Source organism: Lepisma saccharinum, chromosome 19, assembly GCF_977018435.1.
Source record: "Lepisma saccharinum chromosome 19, izLepSacc3.1, whole genome shotgun sequence".
NCBI classification, from domain to species: domain Eukaryota; kingdom Metazoa; phylum Arthropoda; class Insecta; order Zygentoma; family Lepismatidae; genus Lepisma; species Lepisma saccharinum.
This window is the reverse complement of record NC_139247.1, coordinates 61,862,862-61,876,401: the sequence shown is the minus strand read 5'-3', so window position 1 is coordinate 61,876,401 and position 13,540 is coordinate 61,862,862. Positions and strand designations below refer to the sequence as shown.

The window sequence follows — 13,540 nt, the reverse complement described above, 5'->3', positions numbered from 1 at the left end:
ATATATATGGAGAGAGGAGAGAGAGAGAGAGAGAGAGAGAGAGAGAGAGAGAGAGAGAGAGAGAGAGAGAGGGGGTGTTTTTTTTCATGTTTTACAAAATCAGATACCATCACAATGAACTTCAAATAACAACTTTTAAAATTTTTGACCCCACTAGAATTTTCTCTACTTGCGTCAAGGTATGCTATTGTGGATCGTTCGAAAATTTACATTTTTATGCGAGCGGAATTCGTTCGTTTCAGAGTATTTCGTTTTCACAAAATTCAATATACCATTGCATCTATAATACGACCTTTTTTCACAATATCTGATAAGTAAGTTTAAAGATAGATTGAGCAATAACAATTAAGTCAACATGATCAAATTTGATTACTAGTGGCCGGTAGCGGTAGATAAAGTTTAGCGTAGTGGGGGAGAAAAAGTTGCTAAAGGTGGAGGGGCAACTGCATCCCTCGCCCCCGCTAATAGCCGCCAGTGTCTATGACTATATAAGTGCGTTTTAACCTCATGCTGTTACCAGCTCTGAAGAAAGAGAGAGAGAGAGAGAGAGAGAGAGAGAAAGAGGTGTATGCAACATTCACTTCTTTGTACATGTTTCTGATATTATTCTTAGTAACGTATGTATGGAGTCAAAATTAATTGCTTATTTTTATTGTTGTAACACAAACTCTTCCCCTCAGAAAATTTTGATGGGGAGGGGAGGGTGAATTTTAATAGAACAGGATCTTTGGTGGAAAGGTGTGAGATCCCCCTCAGTCATGGGAATTCGTACCCTGGATGTGACCACCGACGCTAAGGTGTTATTGCAGCTGGATGTACAATTGTAGTGTTGTAATATTATGGACCAAAGTAACGGGAAAAAATCAACTCAGTGATAGCCCCCGCCCACTCCCTGACCCAATAATCAAAAATAAAGTTGCTTACAGAGAAAGGCTGTCCCCTGGCGTAGAGCTCGGTGCTTATTGCTTACATTCCATTCTCAAAAGTATTTGAGTAATACAATATTCACAAATTAACAATGTTTTCAATTTTCTTATACAACCACCATTGAACAGCCATGATTTTATTTGATTTGTAATAAAGATAATCTATATGATTAGAAAGGAATATATTTATAAGTTAAATGACTTGTATTAGGAATGATTCTTATAATGAAGAACATGTCTGAATGTGAATTAACCAAAAAAAGGACATTTTCTCATCAAGTCTGCAGTTCGGAAAAAATCAGGACAGGGATTAAAAGTAGTGAACTGTCCCGACCAAATTGGGATGTTTGGTAACTTTGCATAAATGGTTATAAAACTAAAATTTGCTAAATATACTACAGTGCAGACTTCTGGAGTCTGCCTCTCTACAGAAACAACCCCATTCATTTATGCAAGAAGAAAATTGAAATTCTTGCAAAATTTGAAAACCGTCAGTGTTTTATTTTGTAGTTTTTTTATAGGTTCTCATTAAAATATTTCATGGCTTGCCCCCCCCCCCCTTTTGGGTACGGGCCTGCAAACAAACTATTTATTTATAACAATAATAATTAGTATACTCTTCACTCAACATTCAACAAATAAGATATTCGCCTAAATCATTTATATAGCTGTATTGGTCGAATCTTTTTCTTCTTTACGCTGCCTTGAATAAACAATCGAACATCTATTGCCTTTCTTCTCCTTCTTCATACTTGAGCTGGCCAGTGTGCTCCTCAAATCTTATTGGTAATTCTATGGTATTAACAATGGATTTAGAGACGGTTTCTAATTCTGTCGGGAACTAAATAAGAGAAAGCTCTCACACGATCCTTAAGTAACGAAGCTAGAAGTCGATGGCGAAGTGAGGACGTAAGTGAGACTGGCTTTACTCTGCTATTATGTTCTATTGTAGCTAAATGTGCTAAGGACTATGTTTTAAAATATATTTCTTGATTTAATTACCGGTAATTAATTTATTTCAGGAACCGTTTTTCCACTATTTCTTCCTGGGCCCCTGCATTCTTTTTGCATTGGATCGGCTGGTCACCGTGAGCAGGAATAAAATTGAGATTCCTGTCATCAAGACAGAGCTCTTACCTTCAGGTAAGGACATAGTTTTACACCGATATCTACTTTCTTGGTTACTTAGAGTTGGATGACCAGACGGTGGTGTTCCCTAGCAAGTTCATTACTTTGGCTCTATGCTAGATGTTTCTGACAGATACTGAATATCTTAATGTATAGATTTTCAGCATCATAATTATGATCATGGATCACTTGCATTGGTAGAATATGATAAATGGCGTTCTGATCTGGTTTATGCATTTTCTGGTTAGTGCAAGAGAGTAAGAATTTCTCCCCATGTTGCAAGTGGAAGCTGAGATTTTTACAGTTAAAAAATATGATGAATAAGTATTTACAGAATCTCATGTATTTCTTATGGAAAAACAACTCCAAGTTACGGATAATCAAATGGAAGTTTTGACTTTTCCCAACACAAACAAAATCTTCAACCTGTTCTCTTTCCGTTCACGTGTTTTTCTTCACCATCAGAAGTTTGATATTCTCAAGACAACAAGTAAGATAAAACTCTCATAAGCGTATTACGCTTAATACCAGAATATCAATCTAATCTTTTCTTGCAGGTGTTACCTACCTTGAATTCAAGAAGCCAACCAACTTCGAATACAAATCGGGACAGTGGCTCCGCATAGCGTGCACTGGCATCAACTCCGGCGAGTATCACCCGTTCACCCTGTCCTCCGCCCCCCACGAGGAGAACCTCACCGTGCACATCAGGGCAGTGGGCCCATGGACCAGCAACATCAGGAGGCTGTACGACCCTTCTCTTATCAGAGATAAAGGTTTGCCAAAGGTGAGATTTCTATAAAAGTCTGATTAGTTTGATATAATCTGAACATTGGAAGAAGGGCGTGTCGAGAGTTTTTTTTTTTGCAAATTCCACCAAAATAACAATGTTAATAATAAAGCAGGAAGAATTAACATAACTTAAATGAAAGGCTTTCTCTTTAAAACACACACACACAGGATTTTTTTATTCGTAATCAATATAATTACTACCTTGTCATATATAGACCGTCTTCTTTTTAAAAGAAAAAGTTATACATTATGATTTTGTATTTTAGGTATTGTCAGGGTACACACACAAACACACAGTCTCCTGAATTCATAGTCCTATCATAACTTGAGTATGTGGACGTCTGTGTGTGCATTATGGATTTTGAAAGAAGGGTCAGCTTTGCGATTTAAGTACTGGTAATTTTTCAATCTTTATTGTGTGTGTGTGTGTATGCACCTTGACAAAACCTAAAATAGATGATCATAAGGTATCCCGCAATGAACAGTTACATCATTTTCCCAATTATCAGTATATTTTATAAGGGATGTTTAATTATTTCTACATTATATTTCTTGATGCTAAGGATTATTATAAATTAATCTGTTCCTTTTTAAAGTAGCATTATTAAATATTATATTTATTATTATTATATTTGAGGTGAGGAAAACACCATATGAAGTACTCAAACGAAACTAATTGTAGACTTGTAGGTATCGCTATTATTATCTTCAGGAACCATTACAGTTGGTATTGTATAAATTTCGGAAGTTACAATTATTAGTTGTTTTTCTTACCATTTAGTCATAATAGTTTCAATAAGTATTTCATTTTTGATAATCTGTCAACCAAGTATTGCAGTCAATGAACCCCCATTTTCTTCACTGTGTTCTGTGGCACTTGTTTTTATTGAAGGAGGCGAGATATTGCTATGTCATTATAATAATAATTATATTAATGTCGTCAAGTACTTCGACCCTGATATCCCACGCTGGAGTCCATACTCTCTTAAAGACGTCCCCCTTTTTTTCAGATACACGTTGATGGACCATTTGGAGAAGGGCATCAGGACTGGTACCAATTCGAAGTCTCCGTGTTGGTTGGTGGAGGCATTGGAGTCACTCCTTTCGCGTCCATCCTGAAGGACATTGTGTTCCGTTCGAATATTCGAGGTCTCTATGCGTGCAAGAAGGTAAGATTTCAAATTTTAATTATAATTATATAATTATAAAAATTCTGCTAAGCGTGAGTTCTGTCAAACAAAATTTCAAACTTCAAGGTTTTTGTTGTTAATAACAAAAATAAAGTTAATTTAGTTAGTATTCAAAGAAAATAACGAAAGTGTAAATTCCGTTAGATCGGAAAAAATAGTGTAAAGTACGGGAATCAAGTTATATTTTCATATTCTACCATTGAATCCAAAAGCATAAATTAGTTTTATGTGAAACACAACATAAACTTTATTGTGAAAATTTCCAACTTTTAAAGCTTTTTCTCGAAAGGTGTGCAGAAGTTGATAACATAATACAATAACTATGAAATTTAGTACACTTACGGAATGATATTTCTAAAAAAATAATACAAGATAATTGTGCTGGATGTGATAGATTACTCATCTGGTGGATCAAGTAGCAAAATCTCTCAATTTATTTATTAATAATAATAATAATAAAAGTTTATTTGAAGTGCTGAGTACAGTATAAATGTACATAATTGCACGGAAGAAATATGTAGCAATAGTATAAATTGCAATCAAATCGGAGTATTTTTATTAGTTTTGCAATAGTTCATAATAGTTATTATCACGGTTATAATGGTTATTTCACATTAATAATACCTTGTTATTGTTTCTCTTAATTACGTTTTATCATTGGCCTGCCTCCTTACGAAAATTTCTGGCGACGCCCATGGTGACAAAAAATTCAGAACAATCTGTATGGATTAAGAGCACTGGTGCAACCACACGGGGGGCATGGGGCATTGCCCCCCCAACCTTGGACGGAAATCAATTCTAGGGGGCAAACATTGAGGCCAAGGGCGCCTGCAGGCGCAATTGCCCCCTTCGATTTCAAACTTTGTGCAAATAAAGATAGATTTTATAATTTTTTGCTTGCTTCGCTCGCATTACCTGCAATGCATTGTAAATTACAAGAGAGAGAAGTGAAACTTCTCTGAATTGATTTTGTCTTAAATCCATGAGCAATTGTTTTGAGGAATACAAGCGTGCACATTTCACAGACAATTTATATATTTTTTGCTCATGGTTTATTATGAGGTGGATGAATTGATTATGTAATGTATTTAAATAATATATATATATATATGTATTAAAAAAACTATGTACACGTACGATTTAGTGTTGCATGTGTGTAAAACATATGTTGCACATGGAAGTTATACATGTTATGTGTAAAGAAAAAAATATATTCGGAATGCATTTATCGTATATTTTTTTTCAAAACATCAGTTCGTGTGCTTGTTTTCCATTATTAATGTGAAATTGAACGTTTATTCCAAATCGTTTGTTCCGAATCAAATGCACCGACTTCTACCCACATTTTTGTTTAATTTACGAGGACAATAACGTCTATAATACTACTACGGTTGCTAGTCTACCAGTACTACTACTAAAATTTTAAGTTTAATTATTTTTGTTATTGGTACGTTTATCCTGGTACTTGCGCCCCCCCCCCCCCCCCAGACAAAAATTCGTGGTTGCTGCTCTGATTAAGAGCATACATTTCCTCAGATCCTAACAATCTTACTTTTTGGATTTGATAGCCAAGTTCATGTTGTTCTTCCAGGTGTACTTCGTGTGGGTGACGAAGACACAGAAGCACTTTGAGTGGTTGGTGGACATCATCAGGGAACTGGAGAACAGCGACAAGAGTCAGGTGGTGTCTGTACACATCTTCATAACTCAGTTCTACGAGAAGTTCGACCTGAGGACTATCTTACTGGTAGGTTGTCTGTCAGCCTTCAATGTGTGCAAATTGCTAAGAATGTAACGAACTTGTGATATCTATAGCCTGTTGTTAGTAGTGTTTTGTAGTAGAAAAACCCTAGGTTAGAAGGCTGTAGGGTTACTTGTCCCTCTCGTTGAAATAGGGAAAGATTGCTTACTTATTCTTGCTTCTAACAACCCCTTTTCCCTTCGTATACATTCTTTTTAGTGTTTGATCTTATCCGTTTATTATCTCTCTTCTTGATTTTTCCTGTTTTACCTCTCTCATCTTCCGTCAACGGTTCATTTTTTATTCTCTCTCTTCCATGCTGTCTTCTTTTCTTTCTCTTCTGTTTTTTCTCTCTCTTCTTTCATTTATTTTCTCCCTTCTATTTTATCTTTCCCTACCTTCTTTCTTTCTCATTCTGTCTTCTTTCTTTCTCATCCCGCTAAGCTTTCTCTCTCTCTTATTTCTTTTTCCTTCTTTCCCTTCTTTTTTGTTTGTCTCCCTTCTTTCTTTCTCCTTCTTCCTCTCTTTCACTTTTCTTCCTCATTTATTTCTGTTCCTCTCTATTTCTTCTCTCTCTCTCTCTGTCTCGCTTCTTTAGTTTAGTTCATTTTCCTTTCTCTGCCTCTTTCTCTCTCTGCATATTTGTTTCTTAATTCTCTTCTTTTTCCCTCATTATCTACCTCTTCTTTAAAATGCTTCATTCTTCTGAAAACACAAACACAACGTTAGTACGTCGAACAAGGACACAACTTTTCAATTTTGATCCCTTTCACTTAGAAACGTTCCTCTCTTTTTTTTCTGTTTGCAAAGTGGTATTCTAAAGAGAATTCTTACAAATGCAATAACAATAAAGTAGCCAGAATGAAGTTCATTGAAAGGCAGAGGAGGCAACGAAATTTATTATATAGCCTCCTGAGGGTGTGTATTGGGGGAGGGTGCTCACCTTCCTCTGTGCCAAAGGGTAGGTGCTCAGATACTTTTCTGGTGTGCAATTTATCTACATGTCACAGGAGTTTCGGGTATCACAGTTCTGGGCATTGAGATTTGCTGTAGGTTCATTTGAAAACTTTTCTTAAATTTAGAAGAGCGTTACTGAATTACACCACTCTTAATGAAGGATTTGAATTTTAACATGCATGAATTAACTATTGTGTAGTAATGAAACCAGAATTTTCATCATTTATCTCTTGTACTGAGGTATTTTTTTGTTATTCCAGTACATCTGTGAGAGGCATTTCCAACGCGTATGCGATCGTTCGCTGTTCACTGGCTTGAAGGCCGTGACTCATTTTGGTCGTCCAGATTTTAGTCAACTGCTCACTTCTCTTCAGCACAAGCATTCCAAGGTAAGGTCTCCTTCTAATTGGTCAAACATTAAATATTGATTACTTCAAATGAACATATGTTGTGATACTTCCTTTATGGACGTTGCAAATGATCTACAACCAATAGCTTTCCTAACGTTGAATTATGAAGGCTTCCGAGCCTATTAGAGCTAACAGTGCTTCATCTTCAAGGCTTGAAATGAAAATGAAAGTGTCAGTAAAGTTGGTTCTCTCTAGACCTCGTCTGATCGCCTTTAGAGCCAAGAATTTTCTTCAACGTCTTTCAATTGTCGATTTTGTTGAGTTTTGAACGTTCTGTTTCAATTTCCAATCAAATAGTGTACAGGCTGCTATATAGCAGGGTTCTTGACTAATAACTGGGACCAAGCGCGTAGTGCCCACAGGGCAAGGGTCATTTGCCCTCTATATTTGACTAAATTTAATACAAAATATAGTCAAGGACATTTCTGGACTGTATAAATTGACTTTTAGTGGGATGGCTACAAACCAGAATGGAATCGTTACAATTCCGAAGCGTCCGTGAATATACAACATATGAAAATCGGCCAGAAATATGTAACCAAGCTGGAAAAATATTGCATTGATATTAGTATCAATAATAAACCATGGTTTAATAGATTTGTTAGTGTCATATGTGCATGGTATACTATAAAATATAACAACATGCAATTAGAATTTATGTCTCTAAAATAGAAGTAGAATACATGAAAAGAAGGATAATATAACAATGACAAGTTGTTCACAAACATACAGCTAATTCTGCTTTTAGATTGGGGCCCGGCGTAACGCCCCACTGGCTAAACCAGTTTCTGACAGGGAGCTGCTTTGGCCACCTCTCTCCTACATTATCTCTGTGTATCCATCCTCAAAGTAACGTCAAATCACAGTTTATTGCAAAATAGTTAATTGCTATTATTTTTAAAAATCATAATACTTCCAAATATCGATGGAAATATATTTTTCTGTTATCTGCCAGGTGAAGAAGATCGGCGTGTTTAGCTGTGGACCACCTCCCATGACGCAGACAGTGGATAGAATGTGTATCAAGCTGAACAAGAAGTCAGATGATGGACCTCTCTTTCAACACCACTTTAAAAACTTCTGATAACAATCTCCATTAGAGCAAGATATATTTTCACAAACTCGTGGAAAAGTTCTATAAGATAAAGAATAGGATATTGGTTGTTGAAACGTAATTAATTAATACAGCATACGATGTTGAAACATTGTATAATATTTCTGGTTGCACGCCAGTCATTAACTTTGCTTGCTACAACTTAATCATAAACTTTTACAGATGTTTGTTCGCTTGTTTCTCGCTGTGTAATTTCTGACTGATTTAAGAATGTGCAGTGCTGTGATATACTCCTCAAGTTGAAGAAACGTTATCATCATCACTTATTGCCCTAACCATTCTCATGTTTTCAATGAACTTCAGGAAGTTGTAGATTAGAAAAACAAATTGTGGAATTTCTGGACTAGAGAAACAAATTGTGAGATTTATTGACTAGCGAAACACTTTTGGAATTGTGGACTAGAGAAACAAATTCGCACACTCCCCGGAAATGAAATCATAAATATGTCATTGTGAATTTTCCTGCCATTGTGTCACATTGTAGCATAAAATACATTTGACCTTGTAATGAAACTATGAGTGCAAATGAAATAAATATTTAAACAAAAATGTTTTTATTTATAAGAACTATAAGATATCAATTTTTTAAAACAAAATATGGGACACGTTTATTCAAGGCCAATCATGGACGTCCGCGGAATTTTTTTTTTCCAGGGAGGGGCAAAGAAGGTAATTCATTTATTTATTTATTCCTTGTTTTGGATGGCGAAGTTAAGGCACAAGCCTTCCACTTAACCATTTCTACTTTACATTTTATAAATGGATTTTTATAGCTAACTGTTTGTAAAAATATATGAAAACTAAAAACATTATATACAAATACATTATTAATACGTTGCCAAGTAAACTGAGAGTGCATTTTTTTATCATCACTTGTAAGTTTAGACCCACCCGTTACTTACATGTGATTGTTATTTGGGAAAAACTTTTTTCAACGAACCACTTATTTATTAGCTAAAATAAGTTCCATACAATGAGCAGTTTTTTCTCAATTCATCTTTTTTTGTGGAAAATTGTCATTTTTTAAAAAAAAAACAATAGAAATTCGATTATCTCGAAAACTACTAATTTTCGGACGGGGTATCATATGGTCAAATTTATTGCAAATTGTCTCTACTTTAACCTCTTTCAGGGAATACATCTAATTACCAGTCACCCTGTATATATATATAAAAAACTAAGACCATTAAGATACCAAAAAAAGAAAAAACGCAGAAAAATACATACACACTAAGAAAAGAAAAAAATACACGTAAAACATAAACATACACATAACAAACATACTCAAATTACAAAAAAAATCAGTGATGTTGGTCCTGCAAGTTTACACAAAGGTTTCAATTTATTTTATTTCCCTGTTTTCAGTACTGGTAACTTGCCTCCAGAAGATGATTTCTTAATTTTCCGAGGAGGGCAAACTAGACATATTTCACCACATAATAGTGTTACCCCTCAAGAAATGCTTCTTCCTGCAAAACCCTTCCAATAATTAACAATAAATTACTGTGACTGAAACTAAATATATGTATGTAATATGTAAGTTTAGCCATTTTACCTCCTTCCGGACGACCATGAGGGCAATATTCCATTTTTCAAATGGGATCAAATCGCTTATGCACCGAAAATAATTGCATAGTGAGTGCTGCTGTGTTATAAAACAAAGTAACCTGAAAACATTGTCAAATAACAGTACTTTATACAATTTATGTTAAATAGGATCAAGGGAATACAATAGAATAGCGATAGAAAAGTTCTTCGCATCAAAACATTGTCTAACATCCCAGTTTTTACAAAATTTGTATCTTGCATTGCATTTGAAAATCTTTCGACTTACTTGGAATGCTTATATTTTTTCACCTGAGTGAATTTTCTCAGCATTTTGTTACTTGGCAGTTTGTCGAAAATTTTCGTACACGAAAAATTTTGGTTAGTTTAGCATCGTTGCATTGGCAATGGTGCTTTCCAAAATACTTGTCCTCTAAGATGACTAATACTGGAATTTGTCGAAAGTGCTCCCCTCGTGTGAAGAAGGCAGTTGTTACTGCTGTCTCACAGACAAAATTCGAGGACTATTTTTTTGTCAATCTATAAACGCACTGTTGCAATGCTTGCTTTATAATGTCTTCTTGATCACATCGAGAAATATCTCACTCCATGCCTACCAACAGCTGTTGATTTGATTTTTCCTACAGTCTCGCTTTTCTACTATTTTGGGCTAATCGCGACGACGAAGATGGGCGATGATATGATGAAATTGATGAAGGAACACCTACAAAAACACTAATACCCAGGCAGAGATTCGAACCCACGATCCTTGGCGTTGTAGCCTGCTGTGATGATCATTTGGCCTTGCCGACAGCTGTTCGATTAATTACGTTGAACGAAATTCTTGGGCACCGAGTTACACAACGTCATATCTCTTCATCTATCAATCACATAAGTGATTTTTGTTTTTATATGTACTTCATAACTCGTATTTACTCAAAAAGTGCCAGGGGCGGATCGAGAAGTTGCAGTTGGGAGGGTCCATTCTCATCGAGAATCAATTTTAACATACACTTGCAATCTCTTGTGTAAACAATGTACGGTACTGAACAGGAACTAAGCTGAATTCCATGTTCTAGAGATTAGTATTGTTTTGCAAAAATCAAGGTTCAGGGCTGGATTAGATGGTTCTTATCACAATTCCTCCCATTGGTACGGCAAACTGAATGAACAAAGGTTGATTGATTGCTTAGCTTTATTTTACTTAGCTTTTCGTGCCACTTTTGGCTAATTTGCGAAGATGGGATGAGTGATGACATGATGAAATTGATGAATGGACACTCACAAATATTCATGCCCCGGCCGGGATTCGAACCCGGGACCCCTGGCTTTGTAGCGCGCTGTGCTAGCCACTCCACCACTCAGCCACGGAGGCAGGCAAAAATGAACAAAGAAAACAAAAACCTATTATCAAGGGGTCTCGAGTTCGACCCTCCTTTGAAACATGTTACACAGTAGTTTGGATAAGCGCTTGAAAGGCAAGGGGGGGGGCGAGTATTAGGGATTGGCTTTATTTTACTTCGCTCTTTGTGCCACTTCGGCTAATTTGCGAATATGGGGATGAGTGATGATGGTATGATGAAATTGATGAATGAACACTCACAAATATCCATGCCCAGGCCAGGATTCGAACCCGGGTCCCTGGCGTCGTAGCGCGATGTGCTAACCACTCCACCACAGGGGCCGGCAAGGGATAGCTGAGTGGGTGCTACTTTGGTTTAGGTTGGAATTAGTACCACACAGTGGCGTAGCGGCCGTCCCCACAACCCCCGCAATCTCTCTGTGCTCCTGAAATTTTATATAATCCTAGAAATTCAACAGATAGTGTCGCTTATTTAAACAAATGGATTTGCAAAACAGAAATCTATTTCCCAGTAACACATCATATGATGACGTATGCGGTTATAAGCAGCAGCGTATTGTCTCGATCAGAGGGGTCCGGCCAACTTGGCATATGGGTCTCCTCCGAAATGCAGAAATAACTTCCTTGCTCGCAGATGGCCATTGATACGAAAGTATCCCTCATGTATAGGGCTCGAAAAATTCCAGTCGCCAGGTCGCCACTAAAAATTTCAGGCTGGCCACTGTGATCTTTTGCTGTTATATGTACGATATTTTGCGCCTCCTAGATGGCGCAGTGGTAGCGTCGTTGCCTTGTAATCAAGGGGTCTCGGGTTCGATACCCGGTGGAGGCACATAGTGGTTCGGATCCCACTTTAAACTGTAGGTCCAGTCCTTATTAGCCTTACTGTGCACAAAGTGGACTTAAAGCAATCAATCATTCAATGTACGATATTTTGATGATTCTAAGTTCAAATTGCAGTACAGCGTTAGTTAGCAAATGATTTTTTTTATCAACGTTGTGAACATTCCATAGAGTCCGTAACAATTCCTTACCCTTTGTCCCCCAACACCCCATTTCCTGCTTTATCAAATAATTTAGCGATGTTTTGAATACCTTGATGCTCAGCATCTTATACAGTGTGTTTCAACCCAAACGTTGGAAATGTATATCATGAAAACTGTAAGAGATATTTACACCGGGTTTTCTGCATTATAAAGCCTCATCCATTGAGATATTTTTCAATGCTTAAAATTATCAGTTCACTCCGTACAGAAAATTATATAAATTAATAACTGACGGAAAGCACCATTCAAATTTTTCCAGAAATGAATTTCTGAGTAAGAAAAATATGTAAGAAATTATCGAAGGGACATAATCAGACATTTGATGACTGATGCGATTTTATGGGTTGAGCGAAAAGTGCCATTTTTGGGACATATCTTCGTATATGGCAACACTAGCAGGTCGAAATAATAGCCAACAGTTGCAAACATGTGTCTAAGTATTGGCTATACATTTACGTGAAAAATCGTAAATCAAGATTTTGTGCCGAAATTGGACTCTTGAGAGAATCCTAGGCTGCCCCTGATTACATTGAATTATCTTCGCTCACTTTCGCTGCTACTATGCCTGTTAGTTTTAATTGATTCAGTATGGCGTATTCATTGGAGCAGTGCGTGTGCATTGCAGAAGAGTATTTTACTACTCATTCTTACACTCATGTGCAAGAAGTTTTCCAATAAAAATGCCATCCCTGCTTCTGCTGTAGCTACCTCACAAAGCAACTGTTTTACAACCAACAAATGATCCCACAAATTGTTTAAGAGTTGGCATTTATTGTTGAAAATTAGTTCTCAGATGTCTTCAGCAAATTAACAATGTTTTTTTTTAAAAAAAAAATGTAATTGCCTTTATTTAGATAAATGCTAACATACATTTATGAACCCAGTGATAGCCTACATGATTAGTTTAGTACAGAAAACCCGGTGTAAATATCTCTTACGATTTTCATGATAGCTATACATTTTCAAAGTTTAAATTGTGCGACTTTTGAAACATACTGTAGTATGCACAATTGCTGGTAGGTGTTTTCCTGGCGCCTGATTTTCAGAGCTGGCGCCTACCTTTGAAGAAAATTTTTCGAGCACTGCTCATGTCATACCTATATAGTTACGCAGTTCGTCGTAAACGTAGTGTAGTCCAATAGAAAGATTCAGTTGCTTAACCAGTCGATACCTTATTGATACACAATAAACAATCAAACTTGGTTGACTCACTTGCATGACCTTTTGCTACTAATATTAATTTACACGTGATATTTAGAATGTAACTTCCCACCAAATATTTTCAAGGGGGTCCCAAGCCTCAATGTGAAATTCAAATAAGATCCGAG

General features: G+C 36.4%; 1 protein-coding gene across 1 annotated transcript in view; it reads left to right on the top strand.

The window, feature by feature from the left end:
- The window catches only part of LOC146002892 (dual oxidase 2-like), a 108,791-nt gene extending 100,015 nt beyond the window's left edge, over positions 1 to 8,776 (top strand). Inside the window, exons 27-32 of the mRNA XM_083140975.1 lie at positions 1,949 to 2,069; positions 2,612 to 2,841; positions 3,857 to 4,015; positions 5,628 to 5,783; positions 6,995 to 7,123; positions 8,100 to 8,776. Coding sequence (XP_082997101.1) covers positions 1,949 to 2,069; positions 2,612 to 2,841; positions 3,857 to 4,015; positions 5,628 to 5,783; positions 6,995 to 7,123; positions 8,100 to 8,228 — 924 coding nt within the window. The 3' untranslated portion in view covers positions 8,229 to 8,776. The remainder of the gene's footprint in view (positions 1 to 1,948; positions 2,070 to 2,611; positions 2,842 to 3,856; positions 4,016 to 5,627; positions 5,784 to 6,994; positions 7,124 to 8,099) is intronic.
- The last annotated feature ends 4,764 nt before the right edge of the window (positions 8,777 to 13,540 follow it).